Source organism: Ixodes scapularis, unplaced genomic scaffold (assembly GCF_016920785.2).
Source record: "Ixodes scapularis isolate PalLabHiFi unplaced genomic scaffold, ASM1692078v2 PGA_scaffold4__175_contigs__length_147842914, whole genome shotgun sequence".
In the NCBI taxonomy this organism is placed as follows: Eukaryota; Metazoa; Arthropoda; class Arachnida; order Ixodida; family Ixodidae; genus Ixodes; species Ixodes scapularis.
In genome coordinates this window covers 122,803,453-122,825,336 of record NW_024609879.1, presented here as the reverse complement: position 1 = coordinate 122,825,336, position 21,884 = coordinate 122,803,453, and the positions used below count along the sequence as shown (strand labels likewise).

The 21,884-nt window shown below is 46.2% G+C and overlaps 1 protein-coding gene across 1 annotated transcript in view; it reads left to right on the top strand.

The window, feature by feature from the left end:
• Positions 1 to 21,884, top strand: part of LOC8032717 (anoctamin-4) — a 64,613-nt gene that overhangs the window by 20,840 nt on the left and 21,889 nt on the right. Inside the window, exons 5-9 of the mRNA XM_042293697.1 lie at positions 15,335 to 15,469; positions 16,509 to 16,614; positions 17,401 to 17,461; positions 19,100 to 19,182; positions 19,990 to 20,052. Of these exons, the coding sequence (XP_042149631.1) occupies positions 15,335 to 15,469; positions 16,509 to 16,614; positions 17,401 to 17,461; positions 19,100 to 19,182; positions 19,990 to 20,052 (448 nt within the window). The remainder of the gene's footprint in view (positions 1 to 15,334; positions 15,470 to 16,508; positions 16,615 to 17,400; positions 17,462 to 19,099; positions 19,183 to 19,989; positions 20,053 to 21,884) is intronic.

Below are 21,884 nucleotides of genomic sequence, written 5' to 3'. Positions count from 1 at the left end.
TGCTGCCAGTCAATTATCTTTTTAAATCCTTCCAATAAATAGACCCCTAAACGATTCAATTGAATTAAACACTACAACAGTACTTCTGTTGCACTATAACCTATACTCGCTCTTCATTCTGAAACTTGTCTCGAAACGGTCTGTGCCTAATACTTGTGCATTGGTTTGTTCTAAGATATATCCGCAAAGAAGTTTCGGGCAAGATTCTTACTAGGCCGCGTTGTATAGCTTTATGTTACTATCTCTTCTTGCGATTTTATTTGATTTATAGAAGTCAACAGATTCCACGTTCCCAAACGTTTTAAGGATTGTCAGCCGCTTGCACGGATGCAGTGGTTTTGTCGAGGCTTACACGACACAGCCAAATAAACAAATAAACAGCCCAGATGCTGATATCAATACGCCGCATCACACTGAAACGTTTCTAAAGTTGTCACAACCTCATGGTCACAGCTGTCTAAAAACACTGAATGCGTCTACAACAGTTACAGTGCCTTCACAATCAAAATTAATTTTTGGGCTAATTGCTTGTACATTAAAAATACTGAAGCGCAAAGGACGTATTCCTTCCCATCTCTTCTTTTACAGCGGAGCTGTTAAGGGCTAGTTTCCCCAGTATCGTGTCCGTCAGCAAACAAATGAAGACACTAAACTCTGGGCAGCTACCGCCATCTATGAGCGATGGCGGCAAGCAGACAACCGGCTTGCCGGTTGTCTGGTTGCCACCATTGCTTATAGATGGCGCAGCCTTTCGAGCCTTTCCCCTCTGGCTTGCCGACTTGCGGTCGGCCATTACTTCATTCCGACCATAATACAGCTTGGCTGGACTTCCTTCTTAACCACAGTGGAAAGGGTCAAAGTTTTTTTGTCTTCCCTTGTCTGTCGGTTAGTAAACGTCAGTTGTAAGTAGCCTTGTCCTGTGTCCTTTTCGTTCTTGTGTATCCTCCTTTGCGCTTCAGTATTTAAAATCTTAGCAATCATATCTTTCACTACGTTTTCTTTCTGCGTAAAAGAGTTTGCGATTCCAGTAGGTTTTCTACCACACCCTTCCTCATAGACACAGCTCAACCAGAAGACACCAGAAAAAAAGCATGTCCTTTTCTTATTTTCTGTCAAGCATGTACCTTCCCACTATTATCCCACGTCTTGTAGTAGCACAGCCATTAGGTGTGGTCATCCCATACTTGCTACTGTTTATTGTTGATGGCGAATGTGGTAATGTTATTTGTGTTATCCTTGCCTCTGAAAGCTTAGAAATAAAAAAAAAGACACCTTCGTTCCTCGTAACTTTGTGTTTAGCTGATTCTTCTGCATCGACATTTACTTATGCTTGTAATATAAAAGTCGTTTTATTTAAATATTAATTTCAGTGGTTGGCGAATCGATTTCTATAGAATTATTTTCACGCAATAAATCTTGTTGTAAGTTATCCACGAATGTCGCTATGTTTGTTGTAATTGCCAAGTCCAAAAATAACGGTTATGTTCAGACTTGTACAGTATCATCAATTTGTTTGTGTACACAAGTTGCATTTTTTTAAAAGGTATCACTGTTTGTTTAATAAAAGGAATGAAATGCACATTAATAGCTTGTTCACGATTCGACAGCCGTAACTTTATTGTGTCTTCTGTAAGACTTCTAGTGCCGAGTAGGCAATCTATCCTTTTCGCCAGGGGCACTACGTAGTAGCGTAGTAAATAATATGTTCGCTGTTAAGTATGGTCTAATGTGACACTTGCAAAACTTTCCGGCAGTACTTTGGTAATGTACTTACAAAATGGTCACATGTAGTACACGTTTCTGAGTCTATAAATCTCGATGCAATCATTTATCTACCTAGACTCGTATCGCGACTACCGACAGGAACGTATTGGTTGTCGCTATTGTTACATGATCTCTTACGCTAGCCAATAGGAGTGAGACGCCACCCGCAAATAAGTCCTGCTACGTCGGTGACATTATACGACACCGGCGCAACAGGTAGAGAGGACAATAGCGCCCTCCCGTTGTTAAGACCGAAAGGGCACTCTTCTCTTCTCGATCGTAAAGCTGTTTGCGTCTCGCGTTTGCCTTTTCACCAAGTTACTTCCGCCAAAAGCGTGTAAGATGTAAAGACAGAATGGTGATTTAATGGCAACCTGATTCGACAAAGGGCTGCGCTTCATGGAGCGCATATACCGCGAAAAAGCGACGATTCTCGCCCGGCGGAGTTGTCTCTGAACCTGACGTCAGAACGATGGCTGTTGCGCCGCGTGCAAAGCAAACGTGTCGCTTGGCGAAGTTCGTCGGTGGTTCACCGCATATTCGCTCGACGAAGCCTTTCCCCAGTCAAGGTTGGGCGATTCGCGTCTTGATCATGCATCCACCGGGAGACATCCCATGCGTCCTTACGCAGGTACCTGCTTCATGAGAAGGACGGCTTTTCCCAAGCCACGAGAAGCCGCATCGCCTGGGAAGTGCTGATGCGGACAGTGTCGGACGAACATGATCGCCAGAAGGGTGCGTATCCTCTCCACGCGGGCAGAAACTTGGGAGCGGAGACGAGCGGGCGATGTGACGTCAGAACATCGAGATCTGGCTGTAATGATTAAAGGGAAGACGCAAAGCTTGCTTCCTTCGTCTCCACTGCCATAGCCTCCTCTACACTCACAAAGCCTGGCAGTTCGACGGCGGAGTCATAGAGTGCTTGATCGCAGATTTGGAGCGCGAGGATCTGGTAGCACAAAGCATCAAAGAGCCATTTCTTTGGGAACCTGGACGTCTGCGCACAGCTTTTGCAGCGGCGAGGACCCGAAACACACTTGGTCTCTCGGGAGAAGTGTGTTTTGGCGTCTCGCCACAGCGGGGCGCCAGTCACGTGGCTCTCCTTTCATCCGTTGTCTGCCGCTCCACTTTTCCCATTTCGGCGGATGTTTCTGGTGGTGATCTGCCAGGCTTTGTCAGCATATAGGAGGCTATGGCACTGCATTTGAACGCGGAACACCGGCGTCTACCGTTTGGCGTTCGAAAGCGTTTGACCAGTACTGTGGAGACAATGTCGGCTATAAATCATTTCATCTTGCGTTGAACTGCAGCGGAAGATTAGGAGCCTCCACAGTTAATCAAGTGCCACTATAAAAGTGTCGTCATCTGGCTCCCCTGGTGTGTATCAGTGCGTGAGTTAAATTGCCTTTAGTTGGAAGTCCGGCGTGGACGCGTTGTGTCTGCTCTGTTCGAAAAAATTTGAACTTCATGTACTCTGCTAGATTTACTGCACAAGTTGGAGTGTCTTTGGTAATTGTGGCTGGAACCTCTTGACGTACCGGGGTTGACCCCCTGCTGTACAGTCTCCATTTTGTGAGTGGCATCGGTGGGATGGTACGGTACGCTGTCAGAGGCGCCTCGGACGTCGAGCGGAAGCAAGATCCGCTGAAACCCTTCGCCTCTTCTTGTGCCACACAAAAAAATCAGACCTTTCCGTCACGCAACGAACCAGGTGGTCCTGGATAATGAAACTTCGACTCAAACCTAACACCCTTGAGAAATGTCTCGCCTGCATGGACTCGCAAGCCAGGGCTCGTGTGTGGGATTTAAAATTGACGATACCGACTACAAACTCTGCTAGCACTAAACTAGAGAGCTGTGGGGAAGTGACTGACGAAGGAGCGCGGCGGAACGATATCAGGGTTAGCTTGCTAGAAGTAGTGTCTCAGTTGAGACTGCTCAAAGAAAGCGCTGCCAAGGCTCGGGCGCGCGAGCGTCTGAGACTCGGCTTAAGCTCGAGCGCTAGCCTTGACAGCGCTTTCTTTGAGCAGTCTCAACTGAGACTCTGCTTCGAGCAAGCCGGCCCTGGCGCCTGTGACACCAGACAGGCTGCCACTGGCACTTTTATTTTTTTCCTTTGTGAATATGGTAGTTTAGACACATACAAGAGGGAAGAACAAGGACAACACAATGCGGCTAACTTCAACTGATTAATATTCAGAAAAAAACATGGGTATAAATAGTCTGCGCCATCGCGCCACTCAACCAGTACCCTGCCCTGCCGCTATTCGCGAGAAGTGGGTCTCTTTATCCGCCAGATCAAACGAAGCCACGCTGTCGCTCCGTTCCCCATAGCTTATTTATCGGTTCTGCCTCTGATATAGTTAAGGGGGTCGGTGCCTCAGCATGGCTTCGATTGATCTGGCGGATAAAGGGACCCTGCAGTTCTTGCGTACAGCAGCAGGGCAGGGTACTGGTTGAGTGGCGCGATGGCGAAGATTATTTATACCCATGTTTTTCTCTGAATATTAATCAGTTGAAGTTAGCCGCATTGTGTTGTCCTTGTTCTTCCCTCTCGTCTGTGTCTAATAGCGCTACCATGTTCTCGAAGTTTCAGCAAAATCTCGCCCTGCAATCAGCATTGATACACTTTTTTTTCCGCGTTCACAACAGTTCAGAAGTTATTTGAACGATGGCTCTGTACGACTCGCAAGGAGGCTCAGAACGAAGTTTGTAGTACACGTTGAGTACAAGTTTCCACGCTTCTCTTCAAAAATCATTTTTTAAATACTTTTTTGCAAAAATTGTATGAAGGCGAGGGGGCGAACGAAGCACAACAGCCCCAGGCGGAAACGGGCCTGCAATTCCGCGGCCATTACGGCGAACGAAAGTGATAGCACAGCTGGCGCAGTTACGTCTGTCAGGTGACATTCTAGGCAAACCGCAAGGTCATAATAAAGTTCAAACTGTTTGTTCCAGTCAATATCCAACACGGGTTCAGTTCGGACACGATGACTTTTAAATAAAAAAAAACTTTCATTCTGAAGACATTTTTCTTTGCAGTACGTCACATCGGCCATGGTGACATGAATGTTGAATAGACGAACTCGACTGTAACGACAGCGTTGCCAACCGAACGTCTAGCTTCTCCAAACATGCTGCATGTTTGTACATTAAGTATCCCGTTTGAGTGCTTCGTTAGAGCATAAATTATGCGTCACCGGTACAAAAAACGAGTATCGCGTTCAGCACGAAGCCTACCCGCCCTCTACTATCAAAGTGTTCTGACGCACTATACCTTGCGATGCTTAGGGATATCTTGTCAGGTCGAGGCACACCCCTTATGCCCGTGCCGCAATAGAGCGAAAGACAGAAACAAAAGACAGCGACAAGCCTCAAACCCATCCAGCTTACTCGCGATGGTACCTTTGGCAGGCGTTTAGTCGTTCGGTGCTAATGAAGTAAGCACGAGCGATGGCAAGTCTGCTAAAGATACCCTCGCGTGCATGATGCTAGTGTTTGAGCATAGCCTTCTTTATTCCACAAAGCCTCTCAAATCGCGAAAAACTCTGGTTTGAGTCTTGTCGCTGTCGTTTGTTCCTGTCTGTCGCTCTAGTGGGACACGGGCATTAGCTTTCCACTGCGGTTCAACAACAAGGTCGGCAAAAAAAGTCACGAATAAAAACATAAACTTCATTAATATAACTTAAAATGAACGTAAAATGAGGCGAACTTGCTCCAAGAAACATAAAGTAACAAAGAATATTGACGGCGACGGAAGGACGACTGACCAAACCAGGCCATGCGAAGCACCTTTTGCAAGCGCGTGGGTATCTAGAAGTTTCCGAGCTCGAACAAACAAGAAGATTCTCGAGTCATCTGGATGCATTCCAGTCAGGCAAATAAGAGAACAATAAAAAGGACAAGCACTGGCGGGGATCAAACTCTAACCAGTGCCGTGGGAGTCGAGCACGCTACTGACTCAGCTATTCGAACGCGGCATTACTCCCCTATCGAAAAAGACCTTCGTCCCGATGCAAAACAAAATGGAACTGACAACTAAAAACAAGAAAAGCGCAAACTACAGAGTCACCTAAAACACAGACTTTCACAATCCTATCGAGCATAGTTCAGTTCGCCCGTTACCGGTAACTGGCGATATTCAGCTCCGTGTTCGAAAGCTCCGTCGGCCGCCATTCTCCTTTTCAAAAATTGCAGAGGATTCCTTAGAACTTTTAAATGAGATAACGGCTTGTTCGTCAAACTTCTGCATTTGGTTCGGAACCGTGCTAGCGCTATATTTCGGCGGAGAATGAGCGTTCGGCAATGCCTAACTTTAACGGATAAAAAAAAAAAGAAAAAAAAATACAATTTTTTTTTGAGAGGGGGGGGGGGGGGGGGGGCAGCGTGTATTTCACTGAAAGCACCTGCAACAGTATTGTATAAGATATTTCAAATTCCTTTTTAGGAATCTACAGGCTTCTGAACCAGAACGTCTACTTGGCAGCCTATCCACTCCACGACGTAAGTGAATTTCGCGTAGCCACCGACAGGTAAAAAAATGCAGGGCGTGGCTAGCCACGTGCATTTCATTATCAACCCGCAGTCAATATAAATGAAAAATCATCCAATAAAAATTCTTTCAGCTTTTTTTTTTTATTTTGGTGAAGAAGGAAGATCAGCGAAGCTATGGTGGGAATGAAGTAATGGCCGGCCTCAAGTCGGCAAGCTGTAGTGGAAAGGCTGGAAAGGTTGCGCCATCTGTGAGCGACGGCGGCAACCAGAGAACCGGCAAGCCGCTTGATTGTATGGTTTCCCCCGTTGTTCATAGATGGCGGTAGCTGTCCAAAGTGTTGTGTCGACATTTATTTACTGGCGGACACGATCCTGCGTAAACTAACCCTTAAAAACTCCGCTGTAAAAGACAAAAAAAAAAAATCAGTTTTTGAAGATCAAATTACGAAGCATGAAGCGTCGATATAATAAACTATGTCGTGCCTTTCTTAAGTTATCGATGACTGTACCAGTGGCCGGCTTATTCCAACGTTCTAAACAAAAGCGTTCGAGCTCCGTTTCCTGCAGAACACGGAAACAGCCGGTGTTGGCGGTAACGACTTACATTCGTAACGGTGTGACCGGTAACGCGGTAATCTTTTGCTGTAACGTAGTATAACTTGTTACTTTTACAAAACAGTAACGCATAGCCTATTTACGTTGCTTATTCCGAGTAGCGGGTAGCATGGTTACGTCACAAATTACAATTTATTCCTAAACTTTGAAACAAAACAAACACGCTTCCATTGTTTTGTGTTTTTAGGCGCCGAGTCATATCAATTCATGCGCTCATCCACACACCTTCAAAATCAGAAGCGTAAAAAAGAAAATAAGCAAATAAAATAATTATTTTACGTTTCTCCACTGACAGGATGTTTCTTGAAATGTGGCGTTTATGCATGCCTGTAATGTGAAACCAGTAAAACTTTCTAATTCATTACTAACAAAAAGTAACGCAAAAGTAACGCCGGTGTCTTTTTTCTCGCAACGATAACGCGCTCCCTTTATTTGCAAATCACAAAGAACGTATTTCGTTACTTTTTTTTTTTTTTATTGACGCCTACAGCGTTGGAATGAACCCATCACAGTGATCAGTAGAAAGATCCTAGTAAATAAAAAAAAAAACAAAAAAAAATGGGCGCAGGGGTTGGAGGCGTAACATTTCACTTGTTTATTGTCCCTGTTGGAGATGTCCCGGGTTCGATACCCGGACCAGGCGGATTTTTTCGGTCGCGCACCAGTCACCTAGCTGTGTTTGGAGATTTATGTTTGTCCTTTGTCCCTCTTGTTCCCCTTCTCCAGGGATAATTTTCATCATTACTGTCCAGCTCACTCGCACCTTTGCATTTAATTGCATTATAATCATAACCTTGAATTGCAAGCTTCACCCTTGTTGGTGTTAGACTGGTGGCGGCTGATAAAACCCGTTAGCTCCGTTGGTGGAGCGCTCCACTTGTAATGGAGAGGTCCCGGGTTCGATACCCGGACCAGGCGGACTTTTTCGTTCGCGCACCAGTCACCTAGCTGTGTTTGGAGATTTGTGTTTGTCGTTTGTCCCTCTTGTTCCCCTTCTCCAGGGATTGTTTTCGTCATTCTTGTCCAGCTGGCTTGCACCTTTGCATTTAATCACATTATTTTCTTTTTTTTTTCAAACGTCCTGTTCATGTCTGTATGAACCTACGCACTGTTTACAAACGAGCCCGCGTTCGCCCACACCGGACGTGGGCATTGCGCGTGCGCAAAAACAAGGGTTGCCCGACGCGAAGCGTCTGCGCATGCGCAGAGCCGACAGCAGCGCCTCCGTATCGGCGTGACCTTCAGAGAGTTCACGCCTCTCACTTTGTGATTCCTTGTTCGGCCTTCTCATCGACTTAAATCCATAACCTGATTGGCTGCGAAAGGATAATAAGACGCTAAGGCACGCACCATGCCTCGCGTTTATTAAGCCACTATTCATACCTTTCTTTGGTGTAGGGATCGTGCGGAAGCGGAGCATTCGACCCTGCAACCGAAGTAGCCACGGAGCGGAGGGTATGTACTGAATGAAATACGTTTTACATGATTTGGCAAAAAAAAAAAAAGTATCGGTTATAGGCCCGTAGCTCTCAAGTTTTCAGCAGCGCTCCAGGCGATAAAAATAGAATATTTGGTTCGCGTTTGGAACGTGCGTCATCGCGCGTCCCCACTACAGTTTTCTATACTCCGTTCCATCCTAAGTGCCAGCGTAGCAGAGGCTACAAGAGTGAGCTCCGGGCTTGCAGTGTTCATTCCGAGCACGCGCGCTCGTGCAGTGCAAGCATCGTTCGGTGGAACATGTTTTTGCAAGTAGCTTCAGCCTGGCTATCACGTAAAAAGAAACATACGGGCTCACGGATTCTATGAAAGAGCGCAATAAAATAATACAGCTGAATGGGACGCTGAGGCCACGAGCTGCATAATACTTCTTTTATTTTAGTTTTTCTTTTTTTAGGCGTTTTGTTATTGCGCGTCTACTGATGCTGACAGATGCTTGCATTCGAACGCTACAGCGCCGCCTGAACGTTACAGCGCCGCCTGGATAGTGCTGCCAGCATAACATGGTCGCGTCTTGCGGACGCGCTCGCGCCCCCTGCCCAAGAGCAACGGGTCTATTGTTTTATTGTTTTATACCCACGCTCACCTGCGGGTTGGAGTTGAAGGGTTATGGCTAGGGTTCGGAGTTTTCGGTTTAAATCGATGAAAACCGATAAAAGTTACGCCGAATCCATTTTCGTAAATTCAGTTTTAACCGAAAAAGGTCAGTTCGACCTTCCAGTCGTACCGCAGAGCCGTGGCGAAAAAGTGGAACGGCAGTGCCTATCGAAACATGTCCGAATGTATGGGATACACGGGTGCCATCACGACGTTTTGGTTTAATTCGCGCATCATCGATCGGAACGGTGAAGTCCGAAATGCCCCATGACTTAAGAGCGTGTTTTCGAATTCGTTGTAGGAAAGACTGACTTGATGCAAGCTCTGGATGTTTTGTTGTGCTTCAAAACGTCGCACCGTGTCTCCTTTGGCGGTCACAATTGGTTGATTGGCCGATTTTGGCTCAGGCAGCGCTCTATCTCCTCAGCCTGCCAGTGTCCAGTGTTAGCGTTGAGAGGGCATTCCCGAGGCTCAGGGCCATATTAACAGGAAAGAAAGAGTACGAATCAACGAGGAGAACCTGGGAAAGTACATGTGTGTGTACTATTATAAGATCACGTAATCCGGATGTACAAAAGGTGAAGTGTCATGTTTTTTCCGTTTAGGCTTCGTATCTGACTTGTTTGTACTTCTGTGTTTTTTTTCTTGCTTCTTTTACTGTTGCACATATTTGCCAAATAATGTGTCCATTTATTCTTCAATGTATCTGTGCCGTTATTCTTTGACTGATCACAAATATCAGAGCTAGAAGGATCATCTGATCAGGTGTCCGTTGGTGTTTATTTTATATTCACTGAAAAAAGCCGATAAACCTTTGTGGGTATAAATATACGCCAAAAAAAACCCGAAAATTGATTTTTAAAATAAACACCGAAAAAGGTACGCCGAATTTTGAAAAAAATAGAAACCGAAAACGGCGGAACCTTAGTTATGGCTAATCCAGGATTAAAAATACCTAAAGCCTGCTTGACCTACGCTGTGAAACGCGTAAGGCGATGTAAGTCACAAATATTCGAGCGCGTGGGCCTAGAATATCTTGCCATTTGTCTCCTTGAGGTCGGTTGTTCACCGTATGAGATTTATCTCGCCCCATTAGAGATCGACAGAAACGGTTTTTGGGTTCAAAATAGGCCTAATGGTCAAAGAGTAAATCAATACGCTTGTATTGTCAGACTTTCTGATTCGACAAACGATTTGGGTCTGAGGAAGCCTTCTTTACAATCTAATAAACTTTCGATTCGTAAAAAAAAAAAAAGCACTTTGAGGTTGACGCTATGTATATTGCACATATCGACACAGTGCGTTCAATCGGGGAATTCATGAGTGCGTCACGGAGCTGACTTTCCTTTTCGAAAGCAGGATTAATGCGTTCCTAACGATGACACTATTGCGTCCCTCTTTGCTTATCGAGTCGATATTGCCGAAAATGGCAGTTTTCTACTTGTTTGCCAGCGCAGCGAAACTTGTACGGTTGCTTATCGCCTGAAAAACGTTCCCCTTGAGACGGGGTTGCCCTGTACTGAAAGTATCTTGACAACTTGCGTGAACTGCCTGTTATGTAAACTCTTACCAACCATCAACTATTTTGGGAATAAAGAAAATTAATTTTTGGTTATCTTATAAAAAAGTCTAAAGAGAATTAAAATACTTAGTGCCCAACGGGAAACTCCCACTTGCATATCTTGAGAGCATTTGATTGCTGAACCGTCCATCGATGCTCCTTAGTTTTTCTAGAGCGTCAGAATGTATTTATTTGTTTAGTCAGACCACCCCTGAAGGCTCTCAAATTATTTAGCTCGAACTGACATTTGATACAATTCATCGCTTTCTTCGGCGTGCCAAGACACAGATCAGTTTACCGTTGAATCGACGAGAGCGCCGTACTCCGGCCGTACGCGTGACGTGTAGGTGGAGCAACGTATTATCTTGCCCGAAGCTAGAATTCTTCAACTATGATGGCACTCACCTTCGGTCGAGGCACTCCCTGACGCCATTGCCGGGTTAAGTTTAATGCAGAATGGGATTTTTCCGGGAAGTTAACTCTAATTTTGCGAGCGTTGCGTGGCAGGTGACGGGGCACAGTCGAGTATAGGAATTGCTAGCAGGGGTTGTGACGTCACTTGACACATCACGTGACTACGTCCCGTAGCGCCAGGTTACGTGACTTAAATTACGTTACGTGACGACTCGTGAACACGTCGTGCGACGTCAGGTCACGTGATAATAGTTAGGCCACTTGACACCGCGACTTGACGCCGTGACGTCACGGGACCAGGTCACACGTACCCAAATCATGTGTCACGTTGCGTCACTAATCAGGGCTCTAAAAGAAAAAACCGCGAAAATAAATAATTTCTTATACATTTCCAGATTGCATAAATAAATCGAAAGAAAGTCAACATATTTTTTTTTTCGCGCCAACTAAAGTCGATTTTCGCACGCCATTGATGTATAAAGTGCTTGGGCTCCGAAAACAGCGATAGATAAAGATGTCCCTACGACGAGTCGACGTGGCATCAGAATGCCAGACACTCGAAACTTCCACTCTTGCACGACAACAATAAAAAGAGGAAGGAACAACGAAATGACAGACTTCTCATAGATGGTCCATATCGATCGACTAATGCAGCAAAATCGAAACACAATTACTGCCATCAGGTGGTCAGGCAAGTGGCATCGATTGTGAAGTTACGGGAGAAAAGAACGGACTGAAGTCGACTCCATCCGAAGTGCGTGGAGAATCGATCGGCTAAACTCTCGCCCCACGATTCAGTGTTCTCGAAACGATTTCTTTCGCAGCTGCTGTACAGCGAGTGGGCACGTCCTGCGGCATGGTACAAACAGCAGCCGTTGGTGCTCATAAGGTGAGTCAACATACTCGCGCTTGGCCTTCTCCGTGTGCTTGCATTTCCTCTTCGGCTGGTGTGTTTTGATGGAGGAAGGGCGTGCTGGTGCCGATCAAGATTGAAGAAAAAATGAACACGTGAGGACAAGGACGACGCAACCACATATTTCATGATGTGGTTGTGTCGTTCGTGTCTTACTTGTTTATTCTTTCTTCAGTCCTGCGTGTTTAGCATCCTATGGGCAATTCCATACTCGTCACATCAAGAAAAAAAAAAGAAGGAAAGAAAGGTTTTTGAATTATTCCTTTGCTGTGCGAATTAGTTCTTACAAGATTTGGTTGTCGCGGGGCAGAAACGATGAAGTTTGCGTTCGAAATGTGTACGTCTCGATAAAATAACATAATGCTAATCTAAGAGGCACATTAGTAATGTTCCGCAATGAGCCGTACTTTGCTTACTTTCTTGAAGTGAATACGAGTATAGTGCCTCGAATTCGAGAGCGTTTCCAGCTGTTCGATTGTGGTCACGTGGTTCACGGGCCGCGTTTACAATAGAAGCTGCGAGAAGGAGGTGATTGCGTCGATCGTTTGCCAGCGCCTCCGAGCTGGACTATGCCTATCCGTCGGCTATCCTTCTTGCGGTCTATGTGGGGTAGCGCTCGCCATGGTTGGAGTTGCTCTACTCTTTTAAATCTAGACTCTTGAGACAACTCCTAGGTAAGCAGCGCAACCAAGCGGAAAATACGTGATAGAGAGGAGAGGGGCTCTGGTTAGCACCAGTCCTAGAGCGCAACCAAAATCGACCCCACCTAGCGGGCGAAATGTGAAACGGAGGAACGAGGGTTAAGTGTGCACCGTTGGAGTTGCAAGTACAACCCCGCGCTTCGAAGCGTTTCCGAAGTGGCAACCAAATGCGCCAATAGAGTCTGCATGTTGTGGCGATCCTGGCAGAATTGGTTGCGGAAGTGGCGGAGAAGGCGAGAGGACGGAGGCGTCGTTGTCGTCGCGGAATGACAACCCGTGGCTGCTGGAGTTTCCGTCCCCTGGTCGTCTGCAAAGCGAGCTAGGGCTAAATAGGAGCCTGCTGCATCCTTCTCCGGTGTTGTAACACCACCAGGATCGCGGCGATCCGCTGAATTGCTTTCTAGTGATATCATCAGGCGGAAATCAATAAAAAATGAAAGCCGTTTACAACTCCCTGTAACGCCGAATTAGAGCGCAGCTCTTGAGGAGGAGGAGGGGAAGGGTACCGAGGGGAAGGTATATCCTTCCTCCCTCCTCCTCACCTCCTCATCCTTTCTGCTACTCCTCCCTCCGAGCGTCGTCGCCGTCGCCTCACAAGGGTCACGTGACCTTACGGGGGTCATGTGATGCCACCGGGGTCACGTGACCTCACGGGGGTCACGTGACGCATATGAGGTCACGTGACAATGACGTCATCTGTGACGTTATCAGTGACGTCACTGACGACGTCATCATCACTAGTGACGTCACCAGCGACGATGACGATGCCGATGACGTCATCAGTGGCGTCACTGATAACGTCATCAGTGACGATGACGATGGCGATGCGGATGCTGATGACGTCATCAGTGACGTCACTGATGACGTCACTGATGTCACTGATGACGTCATCAGTGACGATGCGTATGCCGATGACGTGATCAGTGACGTCACTACGCGCTCTTAATGATGACACTATGACGTCCCTCTTTGTTTATCGAGTCGATATTGCCGAAAATGGCAAGTTTTCACTTTGTTTGCCAGCGCAGAAAAACGTGTACGGTTGCTTGTCGCCTGAAAAACGTTCCCCTTGATACGGGATTGCCCTGCACTAACCGTATCTTGAGAACTTTCGTGAACTGCTCTTACGTAAACAGTTACCAACCATCAGTGACGTTATTGATGACGTCATCAGGGACAATGACGATGCGGATGCCGATGACGTCACTGATGACGTCATCAGTGACGTCACATGTCCCATAATGCACCGCACGGTTACGCCGATGCCGACGGCGACGGCGACACCGCTCAAACCGGAAACGGGTGCCTAAGTGCTGCGCTCAAAAAAATGGTAAGACGCCTAAACAGTCCAACCGGAATATGACTTCTAGGCACATGACCATGCTTAGATGCCTGCAATCTTAAAACACCTTAGAAATCTTAAAACTACGCTTTTGTGCGTTTTTATTTTGTATATTTCTTTCGTTTTTTCAGTAGGTGTGAAATAATTGTCTGATTTCTACTCCTCCGGCATTTCAGTAATAAGGTGGTATTTGCGGTGTGTACGACATATAATAAGAAACGAAAGTATACATTAGATGTTTCTATAGCATTGCTTCGTGCGTCACAGTATGGCGACAGCATTCCTCGCTGTAGATGAGAAACGTGGCCAGCACAGCATGACGGCTAACCTGGGTTCTAACGCGCATCACGCAGTACAACATCACGCAGAAACAATGCTCACCCAGATTGAAACGGGTTGGGGGGGGGGGGGGGGGATTTAGTGCAGGATCCCCAAGTTACTGCAGCGCGAGCTTTCGCTCTGCTTACCCTGAGATGCTCTATTCCAATTTCTAAGTTCTAACCGTAGCCTCCTATATATTGACAAAGCCTGGCAGATCGCCACGAGAAGCGGTCGCCGAAATGGAAAAGATGGAGCGGCAGACAAAGGATGAGAGGTGAGCCACGTGACTGGTGCCCCGCTGCGGCGAGACGCCGAAACACACTTCTCCCGAGCGAACCAGTGTGTATCGGGTCCTCGCCGCTGCGAAAGCTGTGCGCTGACGTCCAAGTTTCCCGAGAAATGGCTCTTTGATGCTCTGTGCTACCACCTACCAGATGCTCGCGCTCCAGACCTGCGACCGGGCACTCAATAGCTCTGTCGTCGAACTGCCGGGCTTTGTGAGTATAGAGGCGGCTATGTTCTAACACACTAACCCCCCCCCCCCCCCCTTTCCCGCACACAAACAGAAACACACACAAACACAAACCCGCGCGCTCGCAAACAGTTTTAGGGAGATCGTGAGTAGTAGGTTCAGCAATTTTACTTGATACGGACTATACAAAACTGTTGACACGGGTGCTTGTAGATTAGTTTGAAGTCGTTACCTTGTACAAGTAAGTGCTTGGTACGATCGTAAGCAAGAGTAAAGCAAGAGGTACTGAAAACATTGTATCACCAGAGACAAATCAACGACACAAAAATGTTCGTGCTATCATGTGCACTGTTTACTCTGGCCGTACCATTTATAATGAAAGAAAAACGCAGTGCAAAAAATAGGTATACCAGTAGAAGAAGTTCACACGAGGCACTGTGTATTACTTCTTCAATTCCTTGTCTTTTGCGCTGTTTTTTTTTTTTTTTTTTCATTACGTGGTACTAATTAGTTTGCCAGTTGATTTTAATTCAGTGCCATGTATAACAGCTTCTCGCTTTCATCTCGGGTGAGAGCAGGGATATGGAAGAGCCTGTTTGTTTTTTAGTTAGACGATGTAGTAATCAAACCCTCTGTGCCTCAGGCGCTACTTCGGAGAGAAAACCGGCCTGTACTTCGCCTGGCTGGGCTTCTACACGTCCATGCTGTTCCTGCCAGCCGTGATCGGGCTCATGACCACCATGTACGGGGTCTTCGAGATGGCCACAAACACGGCCACGTGAGTTTACCCAGACCCTTCCCTCTTAGTTTGGTAAAAAAAAGAGAAAAGCTTACTTTTGGTACACAGAGTGTAATAAACCGACACACACACAAAAAAATACAGTGCATGTGCTTTGTTACAAAGCCCTTGGGAGAGCCAACCGCTGCTATCTAAGAAAGACAATGATAATTATGGTGTATATATATATATATATATATATATATATATATATATAACGGGCATGGTGGCGGAAGGCCGAAGGCGTGGGTATATAACTGAGAAGAAAAAACCCTTAGTGAAAACAGCAACAACGGACGATTTAATCTTCGACGTTTCGGCCGGAGTCCGGCCTTCGTCAGGAAGAACTTTTACAGATGAACGCGGGTGGTATTTATACAGTAACACTGTATAAATACCACCCGCGTTCATCTGTAAAAGTTCTTCCTGACGAAGGCCGGACTCCGGCCGAAACGTCGAACATTAAATCGTCCGTTGTTGCTGTTTTCACTAAGGGTTTTTTCTTCTCAGGTATATATATATATATATACAAATTTGAGCTATGACATCGAGCATGGTGAAAAATCATATTCACTGTCATGGCGTAGACCGTCTTTTTACGTCTAAACAGTTTTTTCAGCCGACTATGTGTGATACGGTCATCACCTTTGTTATAATATTTTAACAGTTGTTAAGCTCTGCACTATGATGAATTCAGCTGCACCAAACTACGAGATGGTGTACACCCCGATGTACAACTACAAGCTTCGGAGCTGCAGCCGAAATTTCGCTAAAGGACTCCACGCATTTATGATTTTCCAAAAACGCCTCGAGGCGTTTTTGTTTTTCACGTTACTATTTTTAGCTTTGATTATTATCGTGTATTTTTTTTTCGTTAACATAACATGCCGGTACAATGAGTATGATGAGCTCTGCGTGATTTGCTGACATGCTGAATTCGCCGGGCGCCGCGCGTTTTCGCGGCGGCCGTTAAGTCGTCTTACGCTAAACGTAAGGGTTTGAAGGATAGGATACAAGAGCCGATGCGTTTAATCTGCAGGATCGAGACGTGCGATCCTGACATCTTTGGCCGCCTGATACTGTGCCCCGGATGCAAGAAGCGCTGTACCTACGATTACCTCGCCTCCAAGTGCACCTTCAGCAAGGCGAGTCAGCGAGTCGACCGAGCTTTAGTGGGAATCCTCCCCTCTACAGCCCAAGGAATCTGGATCGTATAATTTTCCCGAAAAGCACTAGCAAGTGCCAATCTCTGCCAATCTGCCAAGGAAGCTCAGCAAACGATAAGGCTTGAAATATGTTTAGGCCTAGAAAAACAGTCTGCGTTGTCGCACTGAGCTTCTCCGCGTGTTTGACTGACATGGCATCTCAACTTGCGCTGTGGGTTTAAATATACCTTCTGTTTGGGCGGTCTGTTGCGGACGCAATCATATTAAATATTTTAGTTTAGCGGCGTCGTAATATTTTCAAAGCCTTCACTGATCCTAGCATATCCTAGAATCGAGCTTCGTTGCATTTTTGAATCTAGCTGAAGCTGAAGCTCTGTCCTCGGGTACACCACAGTGCTTCCTCAGCGCTATCAGTGAGCGCTGAAAACAGCGCTGATCTTGCTGGTGCTGTGTCGCCTTTGCGCCAGTGCTGCGTGCTAAGTTAAGTTCAAGTCAGCACCACTTCAGCGCTCTTCCTAATGCTGATCTGACGCTGCGAGCTAAACGTGTGAACCAGCCTTCTGCAGCATTCACTCTGGTGGCTGAACCGCCATTCGCGAAGCGGTTGCGAACTCGGTTCGTTCAAGATGCAGTACCAATTCACGCGCATTTGGTGATGAAAACGAGCGGATCCGCTTGGCAGTTGCGATTCGAGCGCCAGTGGGACTGCAGCAGTAATGGTTCATGGTGTTTTTGACGCTGTTTATTTTGAGATGCTTTTTACAGATCGTCTACCTGTTCGACAATGCAGCTACAGTTGGCTTTTCAATCTTCATGGCACTTTGGGGTATGACGCCTTTGTTTTCTTCCTAAATCCACTTCCGTTCCTAAATTTACCACCTTCTGCTGGTCCCATAGTCTTAATCACGGGTCGTGTTCTTTCTTTAAAGCGCCTTAGATTGTCTCATTATCTAACCAATACTTAGTCATTATGTTTTCCCAAGTGTTTAAACTGTCTCAGTTTACGCGTACACACTTCCCCCTCTGTAATGCTTACGCTCTGAGGGTAAATTTTTTGTTTTTGTTTTCGACCCTGTCGAAATACTGAAATTAGAAATAGCTCGAAGCAGTTTTTTTGTCGGCAAATTTCGCAAGAATTTTACAACCCGAGACGGAGGTCCGCAAAGAAGGACAAACACAAATGTCTGAAGAGAACGGATATTGCATTATTAATGATAATACCCATTTTCATGAATAATGAGTGCATATATAAATTCAAAAGAATGGATCAAAAAGGTGCATATTGTGTTCTTAATGATGACACTCATTTGAATGTGTAATGATTAAACTGAAAAGAACTGATATTGAGTGGGTAACGATGAAACTCACTTGAATGTGTAATAAGTAAATTCAAAAGAAAGAATATCGAGTCCGTAATGACAACACTCATTTGAATGTTTGTGTTTGTCCCTCTTTGTAAGCGTTTGTAAACTCTTTCTTAACAAGACATCTTTGTTTGTCTTTCTTTGTGTTTGTTCCTCTTTGTCTAGGCTTGGAGAATGTCTTATAATAACCAGCTCGCCTGCTTAGTCCCGTTGTCGTCAAACCTTGCAAATGAATAAACTTTTTCCGGCTCCCTGGACTTCACGCGACGTTTACAGAACCTTTGGAGCGAGCCTCATGTTAAAAGACAAATCCAACGGTTCAGCTTTGAAGATTGGCTTCAAACAGAGTTCGTTAAAACGCACTGTTTTGAACGAACAAGCTCGCTTGCCCGCAGGAACCTTTAGCACTGCGAATGCGCAGGAACCTGTTTTTCAAGAGGTGAAGCATCGCTCCGCGTTCACAGTCAGCGCCACCGCCTTGTCGTGACGTCAGAAACATGGGTTCGTTTGTGCACGTTTGCCCGTGCGACCCCTGGGCGCAGCCATCTTGCCGAGGGTGCGTGTATACTGGTAGAAACGGAGGGAGAGCCGGATACCTCCTCCTCTCCCCCCGTTCCTACCCGAATATTCACTGACAGTTTAGGAAACGGAGGGCGTGGCTAATCATTCTTATCGGCTGATGCTGCAACTTCACTGGTTCCCGGGCGTGCCCACGGCTGTAAGACTGGCGCCTCAACATGGCTGGATGGATGGATAACAACGGTTTTAGCCTTCATAACGGGCGGTAGCTCGCGCCACCTTGCGCCACAAGGCGTTCCTTGCCCATGGTGGCCAGACCAGCTTTTGAAGCCTAGCTGCTGGGAAACGGGTATACACCAACGCGCGGCTCTAACGATCAAGCCCACTGTGGCGTCGCTCTTGTCGGCACGGCGCAAAACGCGGACTTGTTTTGTGAACGGTGTGTTGGTCTTTACGGGTTTTGATATGTGATCTATGGCGAACGCTCCTGCATTGACAACTAATGTCAAGATTATTACATGCCAGTAGGACTAAGAAAAATAAAAATTGATTGTGCGTGATAATTTCTTACCACCATGCAGCGACAATCTTTATCGAGTTGTGGAAGCGAAGGCAATCTGTCCTCGGCTGGGAGTGGAACCTCACCGACATCGATACGATCACGGTGAGACAGATCGCGCTACCTGAAATACTTGAAAGTTTTAGTAGATCGCTCCGATAACTCCGATTACAATAGTCGATGCTCCGCCGGTGGCTTGGCGCATGAATCGTATCGTTATCGGGGTCATCGGAATCATCTACTGAAGCTCCATACTAGGGAGTTTTAGTAGATCGTTGCAGTGACGATAGCCCATACTCCGTCGGTGCTTTTGCGCATGCGTCGCATTGTTATCAGGTATCGCTTTCGGGGTTATTGGAACAATCTGCTAAAACTCCCTACGTAAGCTATTATGCTAAACAAATCATGATAATTTGGTGTTTACTTTCATGCCTGCCTACGATGAAGTCTACTCAAGTAAGTAATCATGCAACGGACTTTCTTGACGTCCTAATGTTAAACATCGAGCCTTTGTTTTAAAATTCGTGTTATCATTTATGACACATGATTGTCTTGACTTTTTTTTTATTTTAGAACAAATATTTGACCGCGTGTATGTACACGACGCATGTAAGCTTGCGCACTCATGTGCTTATATGAAGCTAGTGGTTTAAAAGATCACGAGAAGTAACACTAATCGTACAGACGAGAAATTGCATTGCCTTTCGATTAAGAAACATGGTCCAGCAAAACTTTGGCTGTTACATACAATCATTTTCAGCATCTTTCTATCCACGTGTTTATAATTATTTTTTTTTGTTCTTTAGATCGTAACGTTTTGACGTAATATGTCGAAATAAAACGCCTATGTAATCGCACAAATTTAAGAACTATATATTTTACGCTTTTTTTTTTGATTGATCTGCCCTTCAGGAAGTTGTCAATCCGGAGTACGAAGCAAAAGCGACAGTTTACAAGCTTAATCCCGTCACGATGGTAAGTGGGAGTCGTCCTGTTGACGTTGTGTCGAGCTTTCAGCAATGAAGATACTCTTCTGAGCATCCTCTTCTCCTTAATTGACAGGTTAGCGAAGGAGGGAGAAAAGAGTTGATTAACGTTGCAGTTTGGGCTATTAGGTATTCAGACATAATATGAACAAAAAGAGGGCGAAGACGAGGACTAAGCAAAAGGTAACTGACAGGGTACAGTACTGTGTCCTGTCAGTTACCTTTTACTTTGTCTTCGTCTTCGCGCTGCTTTTGCTTTCATTATGGAGAAAAAACGATTAGGAGTTAAGGACATATTTTGAGGTCGGGGCTCAATAAAGGAATGTAAAATAATTGTCCCCTGTGTCCGCTCCCGCCGTGAGGCACTGCAGACTTAAGGCCAATTCTAATAAAAATGAATTGGATCATGTGATAAAGTGGTAATTTGTCAGAAAAAAGCCAATCGGGGACTAATACCCTAGTTACACGGGCGCTTTCAACTGCCATTGAGTCAACTGTCGTTGACTCAATCGGGATCGGCCGCAGTTACACGGCGGCGCCAACTGTCATTGAGCCGCTAATGACAGTTGAGTTCAACTGAGCTCCCCTACCTCAGTTCAACTGAACGGACTTCCCCAACTGAGGTAACATGGCGTCTGTCCGCGGGACCGCTGCCGCCGACCATCGTTTCCGAGGCACTTACTGTTTCGGAATGCAGGGGGAGGCGTCTAGAAAGAATCGTAGCAGCAAAATATCCGGGAAGGAATAGCTTTAGGCGTCCGAGCTGCCGCTAAAACGATCCCGGCTAGCCGGCAAGCCACCAAACGAGCGAAGATGGCGGCGGGGCCAGCTGTGTGAATGGACAGATAGTAATGGGTGCACCCATCGTAGCGGGTTGTAGCTAGCTCCACCTAGCCTAAAATATGCGCAACTTAGCCTTGCATTTGCTTTGGTACTGATGTAAACGCCGCTAAAAAGCAACAATGTATTGAACATAATGTACAATATACTTATAGTAAATAAAATATGTTTCTCCGAGTAGATTACTTTAACAATTAGACTGATCACGAGGCACAATAACTAGTTTCGTTTTAGCTTCAACTGGGTTCTAGAGAGCCGTGTAGCACCATCTCAGTTCAGTTCAGTTCAATCACAGTTGGGGCCGATAACTGTGATTGAACTCAATGGCAGTTGAGAGCGCCCGTGTAACTAGGGTATAACTATTGTAAAAAAATAAATGTGGGCGTCGCCAAGCGAACGACCCAGGAAGGACCCGCTGGGAAGAGGGCCCCCAGACCCCGACCCCCGTCCGACCCTGTACCGGGACGAAGAGGGCGTGAGTGTGTTGCAAAATGGGTCGACGAGAGTGCAAGGCAACCATAACTGAACCGGGCGGTCCCGCCGCAGTGATCACTTTGATATCTCTCGGCTCCCCTAGGAGTTAAGGACAAGGAGAAGAAGATAAAAACTTCCGAGGTAACAAGGCCGCTTAATGCCGGAGTGTCTACGTCATCTATCAAAGGCCGGCGCAGGTCGCACGGGTTGGACGCGAGAGCTGTGCCAGCGTTCGGCTGGGACTCGCGTCCAGTCAGCGAGGACACGAATCTCAGCCGAACGGTGACGTCATCACTCGTGGCTAACTGCGTAACCCGCGCACGCCTCCGGTACGTGGCGTAGAAACACCAGCACCAAGGCTTTTCCTATTCTAGGGTGTGTTGTAACAACCATGTTCTTGAATAAAGTAAAAGGGGAAGAGTAAATATAGGAAAAAATAAAGTCTATGTTAGAGGAGAATGTAAGGCAAGAATGTAAACCGAAAAGTGTATGTGTCTGCTTTTAGAT